Source organism: Spodoptera frugiperda, chromosome 30 (genome assembly GCF_023101765.2).
Source record: "Spodoptera frugiperda isolate SF20-4 chromosome 30, AGI-APGP_CSIRO_Sfru_2.0, whole genome shotgun sequence".
Classification (NCBI taxonomy): Eukaryota; Metazoa; Arthropoda; class Insecta; order Lepidoptera; family Noctuidae; genus Spodoptera; species Spodoptera frugiperda.
Window position 1 is genome coordinate 2,081,792 of NC_064241.1, and position 12,801 is coordinate 2,094,592.

General features: G+C 40.7%; 1 protein-coding gene across 4 annotated transcripts in view; it reads right to left on the minus strand.

Moving 5' to 3' along the window:
• Positions 1-1,600: 1,600 nt before the first annotated feature.
• The window catches only part of LOC118269732 (cubilin), a 98,094-nt gene continuing 86,893 nt past the window's right edge, over positions 1,601-12,801 (minus strand). For 2 of the 4 annotated variants that reach the window (XM_035584997.2, XM_035584996.2), the window contains 14 exons: positions 11,654-11,828; positions 10,760-10,786; positions 10,121-10,332; positions 8,640-8,847; positions 8,080-8,288; positions 7,507-7,642; positions 7,317-7,415; positions 6,988-7,202; positions 6,529-6,757; positions 6,256-6,454; positions 5,965-6,169; positions 5,694-5,823; positions 5,367-5,554; positions 1,601-1,896 (listed from right to left, as the gene is read on the minus strand). In XM_035584997.2, coding sequence (XP_035440890.1) covers positions 1,667-1,896; positions 5,367-5,554; positions 5,694-5,823; positions 5,965-6,169; positions 6,256-6,454; positions 6,529-6,757; positions 6,988-7,202; positions 7,317-7,415; positions 7,507-7,642; positions 8,080-8,288; positions 8,640-8,847; positions 10,121-10,332; positions 10,760-10,786; positions 11,654-11,828 — 2,462 coding nt within the window. In that variant the 3' untranslated portion in view covers positions 1,601-1,666. Of the gene's footprint in view, positions 1,897-3,227; positions 3,701-5,366; positions 5,555-5,693; positions 5,824-5,964; positions 6,170-6,255; positions 6,455-6,528; positions 6,758-6,987; positions 7,203-7,316; positions 7,416-7,506; positions 7,643-8,079; positions 8,289-8,639; positions 8,848-10,120; positions 10,333-10,759; positions 10,787-11,653; positions 11,829-12,801 lie in introns of those variants that run through there. The other 2 variants (XM_035584999.2, XM_035584998.2) reach the window with 2 other exon arrangements.

A 12,801-nucleotide genomic window follows, 5' to 3' on the forward strand; every position in this document is an offset into this window, starting at 1 on the left:
TCTACTTGTTTCCTTTTACTCTTCCATCTCCATCTCGACTATCTGATCCGCTAGGTCCAGGTCTCCCATTTGTGTGCAGGCAATCAAATCAAACCTCACTCGGAGTCGACCGAGTCTTTATAGATTTTTGAATAAAAACTGATTGAATGAATTGAGTGAATCTTAACACGTTGACTGTCCCATCAATTTTGGGATAATCTCGTAAGTCCATGAGGTAACATACTTAAAATGTTCTACTGATTAAAAAAATAACAATTTTTTCGATGGGACATTAAGTTTTATTTTTGTCAAGTCTTTGTTCATACGTCCCTAGAAAAATAAAGTTCTAGCTCACACGTCCAGCGCAGTAAACACAGTTCAATCGCCACTGACTAATGCATTATATATAATGCACGGAGGTCACAGCCAGATCAAAATTGCATTACATGTAATGCACGGTCAGTCAACGTGTTAAAAGGAGATCACACTTGCTTTACGACACCAGACCCTACGGGATCCATAATATAACTGGTGAAAAGTTGGCGCTACATCTTGAATATAACCACATTTTCAAAATCAGATCGTATGAAGTAGCAAAATCTTGGAAAATTCTATAAATTGGTCACAGATGCGGGGTACATGGGTGCCGACCCCACAAACTTGAGGTTAAGCTTTTATTGACCTTGCACACCTGTCACTAAAATAAAATTGTCCTCTAAAAAAAAAAAACGGCTCTGGAACAAGTGCGACATTGAATGCTAGCTAGCTAGCATCTATTTACCCCATTCCCATTCAGTACTGTGCGACTGGGGGTAAGAGACAGAACAACGATTCTTCAAAACTCATTTGGGAATGGCAGAAAAGGAAACTGGAATTAGGGAAATAAGACTGGTAGTTTATTAGTACCGAATCTGGGTTGTCTCTTTTTCTCCATAGAACCACCTACGACGAATTCCGAAGCCTAGGTACCATTGGCGTTCGCCCTCTCTAATCTATACTTATATTATAAAGCTGAAGAGTTTGTTTGTTTGAACGCGCTAATCTCCAGAACTACTGGTCCGATTTGAATAATTCTTTTTGTGTTGAATAGAGTATTTATCGAGGAAGGCTTATCTTCTATTACATATATAAAAATAAGTCGGGTTTTCCTTCCTGACGCTATAACTCCAGAACGCATGAACCGATTTCCACGGTTTTGCATTCGTTGGAAAGGTCTCGGGCTCCGTGAGGTTTATAGCAAAGAAAAACAGGAGAAAATTTAAGAGAAAAGCAGGAAAACAGGGAAAATCATTGATGGCGAAACGGAGTTCGCCGGGTTCGCTAGTAGGCTATAAAACATCAGGCTATGGCTAATAGGAGCCAAGCAGAGCGGGTGAAACCGCGCGGAAGTAGCTAGTTGTACTATTTATATACGAGGACTTTGAAGCCCAAGAACTTGACAGGTACGAGGTAGGTAGAGCTTGGTACAGCCAAAGTACCTATCTTTTATAGTAGAAAAACCTGCCTATAAGTACGTTACTTACCTACCTATATAATTAGCTCTGTGCCTATTTCAAGTTTAAGAGGTAAAAATGAAATGATCATAAAATCTTTGTAGGACTAGGAGTAATGAAACAAAGTGTACGTTAAAGTCGTGTAATCAACTATTTAGTGGTGCGTGCGTCGCCGTTGCGGCGTGGGCGCGTCGTCATACGGTGTCAGGGGGCGCGGGCGGCGCGGCTAGGCGGGCAGCGGGGGCGCGGCGCGCTAGAGGCGGGGGGCGCGGGGGCGGCGGCGGCCTGCGCACGCGCGCCGCCCGCGCCCTCCGCGCGCGCCGCAGCCACCAGGCGCCCAGCGCCACCGCGCCGCCGCCGCCGCCGCACACGGCCCACCACCACGCCAGGCTGCCGGACCCGCCTGTCACTGCGCTCTCGCCGCCTATGAATACGTCACGCCTACAACCTCGTTCGAGCCCGGCGGGTCGACTCCCTGACTAATCTCCCGAACTTCGAAAACTGTCGCTGGATCTAAGATTGCTTGAAAGTCGACAAGTAACATTGCGAAGCGGGATCGTATAATTTCGGCAAGTAAAAGAGTACTGACATACCATCATATTTTTTTCCTTTACCTAGATAAATAGGTGTATTGATTACACGGACACGCAAGTAAACCAATTCTTACATTAAAATAACAATATTCATAAAATAAGGTACATTACAATAAATTCCTTTGATGGATCACGAACGGAAAGCGAATTATTGTAAAGAAAATAATTGTTGCATTTGTTTGATTCGGTAAATTATACGATCCGACTTCCATCGGAACGGATTGGGGGAGTCGACCTCTCGGTCCTTTTAGGTATGTGGTATTAGAATTTAGAAGCTTTGTAATACTCAAAGATAAAATTCTTTTGAGAGATGTAATCGTTGTTAAACTCGTTAACGCCATATTAAACTTAACACAAATTAGTCCCGATTAAAAAAATCCAAATATCAGAAGACGAAAGTAATTCGTCTATGTTATCAATGAATATCACAAAGCTTAATCTTTTAGTATTTTTAAGTTTATTTTGGATTTTTATTTTTGATATTTAGGTAGACAGTTTTACAACATGCATACAGGTACGAGTTTAGTATAAAATATTATAATTAGATAGGGAAGCAGAGAGTGATGTGTGGTGAAGCAATCGTGGATGTAATTAATTGCCATATAAATTTTAATACAGTACACATACTGTTACATTAACCTCTATAATTCATTAGAGTTAATATTCACTATTGTATTGTATAGTACCGACAATCAGTTCATATTCATAGATATTGTTATCTTAAACCTGATTGTGTATGCAAACTTACTTATTTCCGTACTGAGACACAATGATTTAAATATTTCTTAGTAACGATTTTTAGTTCCGAAAAGCAATTGCTAGGGACTGGGTTAAGTTACCATTAAACACTCTGAGTACGGCGGTTAGAGTCATACAGTGTGTAATTAGGTACATTTTATTTGGATTCTTCGTTGTATACTTCATAAATAAAATAAAGCCAGCGAGCTCTGTACCTACTTGACAAATTAAATGCTGCGTCCACCACTGGTAGTGGAACATTTGGCTCCAACAGTGTTATTGCTCCTATCAAGTTACGACGCCGACGAAATTCAGTTTGTAATTATTTATTGTGAAGGCAATTAATTCATCCAAGATCGAAATAGCACATGACAAAGCGTAGCAAGGCGGAAGACACTCGAGTTACTACGAAATAAGAGAAGAGTCCTAGATACAAAACGTGTTTACAAAAGCTGCAAAATAAACAATAATAGCAGAATCACAATGACACAAATTATACCAATAAGCCGATTACCTGAATACAAATAAATTAATGTCGACCTTTACAACCCACTTCCGCACCAACCCTAGGTACTGCGAAGAGCATTTGTTCTGATCTTTAAAATAAAACCAGCGTAACAGAGAAGAAAACAGACGGTGGGCTTTGTTGTTTAATGAGTCTCGTATCAAATCACCTACATATGTGATAAATATTTGGCCGCTATCTGTTTTCCCTCTTTCCGATGCGGCAATGACGGTGGAGACAGAAGGAGTCAGGAGTCGGGAGCTTTGAGGTGAGAGGGTGACGGTGGTAGTATAGACTCACGTGCGCAGCGCCCGGTCAGTGCGGGGCGGCGAGCACAAGCGACAGCGCGACCAGAGCGGCGCGCGCCGCCAACCGCCCCGGCGCCGCGCCGCCTGCGCACACCGCGCCGTCAGACCAGCCCAGGGCCCTACACTCTCTGGTGGAACACGGCCGACCTACTGCTAACATTCGTACTTTCTTCGGACACAATCTCAATGCTTCGCGACCAAATAACAGTGACGCCCTCATCGTCAAATTTAAGAACGACACGTTTTGCAACTACTCATTGAAGCTATAGTACTCCACCAGAAAGTGCTCTGTTAGAAACAGCTGTTGCGGTACCCCGGGCCCCATAGTGCGATGACTCAATGCAAGCTTTGTCCCATTGGAGTGACTTCTTTATCAATTGCAACAAATTATCAAATGTACTAACGATCAAAAACATAACAAAAATTTAGACTTAGGACAGATGAGAGATGCAACTCTCCTGAGTCATCACAGTATTTGAAGAAAGTAAAATAAAAATAGAGTATTTAAATGGAGTAGAAGTTATGGATGCAAGAGTGAGTTAACATGAAGAACGTTTAACTAGTTAGATTTAAATTATACTAAGGGGAGCCTTGGTATGTAAAGAAAAAGTCTGTAATCTTTGCAACATATTCAATATATTCTGCTACTTCACCAACAATTATACGATTTATCGATTGAAAGTGTCTAAACTCCTAGATCCCTAGATTACATGTAACAACTTCCTTAGAGACAAAGATTGCATTGAATCATCCTTATACTGAGAAAGTACAGTGAACATAACATTATTGTATTTGTTTAGAGTTATTAGTTAACAGTGCTACAGTGTTTAGAATACAATATTTTACAACGATTTAGAAGATAAAAGCAGGAGTAAGCAGCGAATGTACGACAAGCTTCGTGTTGCGACTCCCTGCTAGTATTCGTTACAGCTACGTAGTGTAGCGATACGTGGGTAGAGTGGACACCGGCTGCTGGCGGGGCTGTTACGAGTAGAATTTCTCGGTTGTTCGTGTTTCCATGATAACAACTCTTTAATTGACTATTTTATTATTGAAAAAGTTTTCATGCATGTTTGTCAAAAAATAAGTATGTAGGTAGGTATAATTTTGTATTCGGTAGGGCTTGAAGTTTTGCAGGAATGTAATTAAATTATATGTAGCGGTAGTGTAGTGTGTGGAGACAAAAAATGTTTCGAGACATTCTACTCGATATCTTTCAACTCAACAGTATCAAGTAGTGTGTAGTGTACAAGCAAGTAGGGAAGCACAATAACAACGTGGTCAGTAGTCCATATACTGCTTACTCCGTAAATATTCTCAACAAGCTACATTATCATAGTTATAATTTATAATTATAGACTTTAAGTTTTAACCCCTATAATGCAACGACAAAATGCAACGGTGTAGATACATTTATCAAGTGGAAATGCAAAGTGCGGTAAAGTGCCAATTGTAATATACAGTGTCAGTTCAAATTAATTAAAAATTTGGAAAAAGTTTAGCTTATTCAATTTAGACTTAGTCGTAATCTAAGTTATAACATAAGGATAAACGAGGACTTCCGATAGACACCTAAAAGAGAAAGTCATTAGATATGTAAGTACGATAAAGATAGTAATGTCTACGGTTAATATTCGAATACTTTCAGTAGCAAGTATTCCTCGACGTCGGATGGTGGGACGTGTACCGGTGTACGTACGACGGTCAGTTGCCGTGGATCAGTTCTGCGGTAGAAGCGGTGCATACTAACAGTGGGTGGGCTTGGTGTCGGCCGTGAGCGCGCAGTGCTTGAGGCCGGAGCAGCGCGCGCCGGCCGGCAGGCACGCGCCGCCGCAGTCCAGCGCGCCCTCCTCGCACTCGCCGCTCTCCGGCACCGTCACCTCCGTCCACACGGCGCGCCACCCCGTCGCACCCACCGCCTTATCCGCTATTATAAACCTGCCCAGCAAGCCGAAATACGTCACTAACCTCTCAACACATCTCCTATCACAGCGTCTTAAGCTTATGACGTCGGCATCAAACCATTTTATTGTAACTAATTCATGTGAACGACCTAAACTCAACAAGAATAACTTACGAGAGTCGTATCGAGTTGGAGGAGGAGAGATACTGCCAGCGGTCGCCGGGTGCCTTCTCCCCACACAGCTCGAGCGGAGGGCCCGGGCTCTCGTACCACAGCCTGAGAACTGCCGCTGGACATCCACGCTCTGTAATGTTACATCGAATCCATATTAAACCGCTTGCTGCTAAATAGATTTTCTTTACCAAGTGCCAAAAGAAGATAAAATATTTTTTTGAAGTTCCTGCAACCTATTAGAAGTAGGTAGTCGTATTGAAACAGTACAGACCAGTAAGATGTCCTTCGACAGCGAAGTATTCAAAATTGAGCAAGAGTCTCTTCCCGGGGCGCGCCGTGACGAACCAGTTGCAGACCCTGGAGGCCGGCCCGTTCTTGGGCTGCTCGTAGTTCTGCGGGAAGTTGGGGGACGTGATCACGCCCCACTCTGCGCCGGACATATTGCCGCCGCAGTCGCCAAATATTGACTTCGCTGGCTGAAGACACAAAGATTGACCCATGATTTCATGTTTCTTATATTAAATAAACCGCTGTTATATTTTGTCGGAAACATTGATATTACCTCGAAAATATATCTAGCTTTGAAGCCAGAGGCGACGGCCTCACTATCTGTGTGTAGCGCGATGACGAGGCCAGTGGCGCCACGCGGCGAATGCATTGGGCCAGGTGTGGCCAGCCCACACCACCTGCCCAGTGGCACCCGTGCACCTTCGCGACCCACCCACCATGCTTCCACCCAGTCTTCGCTGCACGTTGCCCCACTGCAAAAACCAGAATGTCGATGAGTAACGGTGAAGGCTCCATTAATGTTATCAATATTCATAATGAAACTTACCTATACACGCCCGCAGTCGCATTCCAGGCGTCAGCCCTAACTTTAAAGTGGTCGAACACCACTGTGACCTGCTCACTGGGGCTGGCAGCTAGCGTGTACGTGCAGTTGGTGTGTGAGGGGTAGTTGGAGGGGTAGCGGGGGGAGTTGAACTCGCCCCGCTTCTTCGCTTCGCTTCGGTACGTGAACGCACACTCGCCGCCCGGCGCCGCTGTGCCCGGCACTCGATATTCTGTAACATGGTTATGTTCCTTTATTATAGGTACTACTACAGAATCCTCAAGGTTCAGCACATGATAATTAAAGTAAGTTTTACACAGTGTAACTGCTAAATATAGGCAATTTGTTCTTCAGCGCTGCGCATCCAGTCACTTTATCTTGTAAAGCAAGGGCTTTCACTCCACGTCCTTCAGAATCCTATTAATGAATGAATAAATAAAGAACTCCTTTAATCCAACTTACCAGTCTCGAAAGTATACTTGGCTTTGAACCCCCTGCCCTGCAGTTCTCCTGAGCTGAAGACCATTACAAGGCGGGGTCCATCGGAGAGTAAAGGCGGAGGGAAGGGTTGTTTGCCTGCTGATCCCTCCCCGCACAGCTCGGCGTCGTGTTTGTCGTATGAGTCTGTTGCCTCCTGCCCGCGCAGGTATACTTTCAGGTACCCATCAGGACAAGAACTGGAATTTTATAAGGAGAAGTTATAAAAATCAAAATTTTACAAAAGCATCCTAACAGGAAGAAACATGAATTGTTATATTACGAAGTAACGCATTATTAAGTTGTATACTCACTCCGGTTTCGGATTATCGCCCTTCGGTATAGAAAAGTTCTGAAACTCTAATCGAACCCTTTCCAAATTCTGTGAATCTTGCATACCATATATAAAATATCTGAAAGGAAGTCATTGTTATGTTAATGATGTTTCCGAAGTTGTGAGCCCAATCCGTGAAGCTTCACATTAAAATGTCGGAGTTTACTCACCTACAAACAACTTTTTGTATATAAGGGAATGGATAATTTGGATGGTAGACGAAACCCGTCGATTCCTTTTTACTTAGAATCTTCTGGTCGCATTCTGAGCCCCTAATGTGCTCGGCGTCGTGTTTACTTATAAAATCTGAAAAGCAATAGACCAAAGTAATAAAAAACTTTCCCTTCAAGATTGCTGAGTAAGTAAAAACTCTTTGTACGTAAAGTACGGATGTAATAAATTACAAAGTTTCCAATGTGCTCGTTCAGTATATTGCTGTTCTAACTTGAGTCAAAGAAGTAATTTAGTCAAAACGGGAACTGAGCTCCCATGTGGTTGATGTATTGTATGTACATTGGGTATATTCCGTCATGGTACATGGGAAATAGCTGTAGATTATGTATTAATTAATAGTAGTAATAAGTAATAAAGAGCGCCACTATCGTCAACAAACTGTAATACAGTTTCGCGATTTTTGATGTAAAAGTTCATACATGTATATTTTGGTGAATAAATGTTGAAAAAAAAAGAAGCAAATACCGCTTAGAAAGAATATTTAGATGAAAATACAAAACTCCACTTACCTAACTTAACAAAACTCTCTGAAAACTCGAAGATACCCTTAAAGCCGCGGTTCTGCGTGCTGGCGGCGCGCGGCAGCGTGTAGAAGGTGACCAGCAGCCGCTCGTCGCTGGAGTACAGCACCAGGTTCCGCTGCTGGCCGCAGTACGTGCCGATCACCGCCGACGTGTTGTCCGGCCCGTCGTACACGCGCACCCAGTCGAACGGACAGCTGATCACAAACGTTCTTACAAGTTAGTATACAAGATATACATACAGTATTAGAGCTTCTACCAGGGACATTTTTTTTATATTTGATGGGTCGATGTTTGGCCGCTACCTCGCCTGACATTATAGCGTCCTTGTGTACTCGAACCTAATTTTCATGCACGTACATATTTATTTTTTTATGTATCAAACGACTGCATATCAACAACCGTTTGTTAACTGTCAACCGTTTGTTGTTTACTACAACTATAATTTGATGGATAACACTTATGCTATTAATATGGGCGATGTTATAAAATGCCAAAGAGCTCTTGCTACTTTTTATACGACAGCGAAATAACGGTGTCAGACTTACTGTGGTCCGCCGAAAAACAGATCGAAGTCCCTGAACTCGAGTCGGATCCTTTGTCCGGGCTGGCCGCTGAACAGGTAGTTGCAGGTCATGTCCTTCGGGTAGATGCCAGGGTACGTGGGGGAGAGCAGCAGGCCTGTCTTGCGTTTGCTCGCCTCTATCACGAACGAACACAATGTGTTGGGAACTGGGGTGCCCACTTCGAATTCCGCTGTTGAAAAATTTTATAATAATTGTTATTCATTTTTATCACTTTATAAAAGTTTCTATACAAGCATGTATAATATGATCATAATTAATAAGTAAGTTGCTAATTTATTAATTAAATAATATTATTAACTAACTAATAAGTAAATTGAAAAAACATTGCGCTTCCAACCTGACGCCTCTAAACTTTTAGGATTCAAATTCCACTAGTCATTTGTCATTATCATTTGTATTTTATCTTTATATATATAATTCTTCTGTAAGTGTGTATGTCACTGAACTTCTCTTAAACGACTGGACCGATTTTGATGAAATTTTTTGTGTGTGTTCAAAGGGATCTGAGAATGGTTTAGATTCACAATTTTGTCCGCTAGACAATGTTTTTTTAAGTAATTTTTAATTTATTAGTAGTTGTTGATTTTGGAATGTTTTACATTGGATCCGACAAATTTTCAAATTAAAGACGTGTAGACAGGACAACGTCTGTCGGGTCCGCTAGTAACTGTATATTTTTGTGTATAACATAAAATCTCGCTAGAAAATATTTTTCTTATAAATCCAACTTAGTCCAACGACTATTTATTTATTTATTTAAAGTAAGATAGTATAACATCTAATACGACTAGACAAACTAATATAAAGTTATTTCTAAACGCCCTAGACATATAAGAATCAGGATAATCAGAATATCGACGAGGTATACCTGCTAACCCTAAAAAATGTTGTGGGAAGAAAGTTAAATTTACTCCGATAAATATAAGTGGACATTAGTTATGCGGACCGGGACCAACTTTGACGGGCACTTCAATGTTGTTGACGAACTAAATGTCTTCCATAGCTCTTGGTACAGATGTTCATCAAGAAACATAACATGAAGAAATGATTAAAAAATTGTCAATATCAGTGTTATATTTTATACAAAAATCTCATATTCAAAATTCATGAGGTTTTTCAGAAACCACACAATGTTAATGTGTGAATAGTGTAATCCTATAATTTCTAAAATTTTTCAGTTGTATGTAGCACTGAGTCTGGAATTGTAAAAATGCACGGAGTCTGAAAAGTAGGTGTACATTGTACAGTGGCATTATTTACCGTAATGTGCACTCTACCTACTCCTTCGGGGATAAAAAGAGGTCTTGATACGATACGATCGGTCCTATAATTTCTTAGAGATAGCCTTGTCTATTTTATCTCAGTTGCATTGATACCATTTGTTGAATAGGGCTGAATTAATTTCAACATTCTCGGCCACCGCGGTGGAACATACAACTCACATGCATTGATGAACTGGTAGGTTCCTGTGAAGAGAGTAGGCGGCGTGTACATCTTGTCTGTGTAGAAGGAGAGTGCGACGGCGCGGTGCAGTGAGACGCGGCGGCGCGGCGGTATGGGCCCGCAGTACCGCCCGCCGAACGCCGAGTTGACCAGCTCGCTCGTTTCCAGGGACGCCATCTCCGAGTAAATGTCCATTGACTCGTGCATGCATCTGCGAGAAATAAAGGTCATTCTATACCATAATGTTCTAATTCCAGTACTGAAACAATCGATAGAACGACTTTTTAGTGTCTCTGATTGGATTGTCTTTGAAAGGTAATTTTTGCTACATTTAAAACAAGAGGTATTATTATTTATATCTTTTTTCATTGTTATAATAAATGATTCTTTGCTAATCGACTTGGACAACAACAGTCCTTGAGTTAATATAAAACAGATCATAAATTCATCAACGAAACGAATATCTCGAGTTTAGCAGAATACATCAAACAAACTTCATCCAGTCAAGGTTCTCCCTGCACGGAAAAGTTTGACCTAATTCCTAAATGTATACTTATGCACATAAATAATAGCATTGGTAGAAAACATGTTTGTGTCTCGAGTAATAGGGGGAGGGGGAAAGGGATAAGGATACTTACGCTGGTAGCTCTCCCACGGCTGCTCCACTGGAAAACAACGAATAAATGAGCCATTAAGTCAAATAACAACGTGTTATGACCTAAACCACCATCTAACTACACTCTACTACATAGTTACACACGTCTATATACTCATACACATGTGGACTGCGGTTTATTTGATTTGTTTTGTTGAAGTTCCTGATTGAAATACTCCAACTTCCCAACTTCTGGTTTCGAACTAAACTTACAAATTGATTCGATGAGGTTCAAGTCCTAGTTTATTGATTTTACTTCAAATAGTCAACAAAGTTGCTCTGTCTTTCTAATTAAATTGCTTGGTTGTAGTTTCTTATTGATAAATTGTGTGAAATAGATTATTTATACTGGCGTTTCATATTCTCTGCATATCCTTATGGGAGGCAGGGGTACCGTTGTGTATAGATACATACATGTAAATACTATAATCATCTTTTATTGTTCAACTTTTCATCTTTGTGAGCTTTAATTGTGTACAGTTTCCAATGACATTATACTTAATTCTAAAATGGATTCGTTCCCAAAAAAATAATGGCTGACTCGAGTGTTGGCGTTCTAACCACTTTTTATAATAGCCACCCACTCAACTAGTCATATTGAGTCACATCATTTGGATCCTCAAAACTGTTTCTTAAGTATGTATATATAACTGACGATTTGTGTTAAATACTTTTATTTCTTCTAAGTAAAAGGAAGACATATTTTATTTATTAGGGACAAAAAAATAGTCACATTTTTGTATTAAAAATAAAACCTATTACATGATTATGTGGGTAAACATATAACCCACACCAATGTCCACGGATTAACAAAAGAACACTATAAAAAAAATGGAAAGACATAAAGTGACTATATTAAGTGACTGTAGTAACATACTCTGGCGGTTTTCCCCGGAGGTCGAAGGTGCGGAACTCGACGAGCACGCGCTGGCCGGGCAGGGCCAGGAACGTGTACAGGCACTGGCGGCTCTGGTTGTTGGGGTTGACCAGCTCGGGCGCGTGGAACGTGCCGTTGGTGACGCCGGCGCGGCTCACGAACGTGAAGTCGCACTCTGGTACAATCAAATGTTACGATTAGATTATTTAAGTTATATATTCAGACATATTTGTTGTTATTTGGACGAGAGACGGATTTGGAGACGTACCTAAAACATAAACGGCTGCATTTGATATTCATTATTTTAAGTTTTTTTTTCTGAATAACTGGTAGCTAAAAACCTTTTGGTACCTACTATTTCTAATAATAATTGGCGCTGTCATATTATTAGATCACTTTCCTATATTCCAATTGTATGGGTCATACGAAAGTTACAAGTAACCAATGTGTAACCAATATTCAATTAATACAATACACACAGTTCTATCATTACTGGACTCTATGTACACTGTAACTAACAATTTACATAATGCCACTGTAATTGATTTACTAAGCACCTTACTGATTAAATTCCCAACTAAAATCAAACGTTAGGATTATCCGTTGCCATTTCCTTGATGATTATGACACGATGTTAGCAATCAAATGCTAGTTACGAATCATAACACTCATAGCGTCGTTTACCATAGTCATAGAGTAACTAAAATATTGAAACATTTGCTGTATTTAAGACTAAAAAAAAAATCAATAAATAAAAATTATGTTCAAAACATCTTATGTCCCAGATGCCTATGTCGAGTTCCGGGCGCGCGATCGTAGGCGTAAATGCACGTAGCATAGCGCTACGCCTACTACGAATTCGTAGCACTTTGACTACGAATACTGCGCTACACAAGTACACAGCTTTCTATAAGTATTGTTGAGCTATTTTTTATTTATTTTAATTTCTTCTTGAAGATTTTAATAAGTATTTACGCAATAGATATTGTGAAGCATTACGAGATTATGTTCTTTGTATTTATTGTTAAATATCATAATGTGGATTTATTGTCTTAGTATGAGTAGCTCCATGGCTCACGTTCTCGCAATAAAAATGTCACCGGCAGCTAACAACGTTAAAGGACTGCGCCCCTAAAATGTCTGCTTTG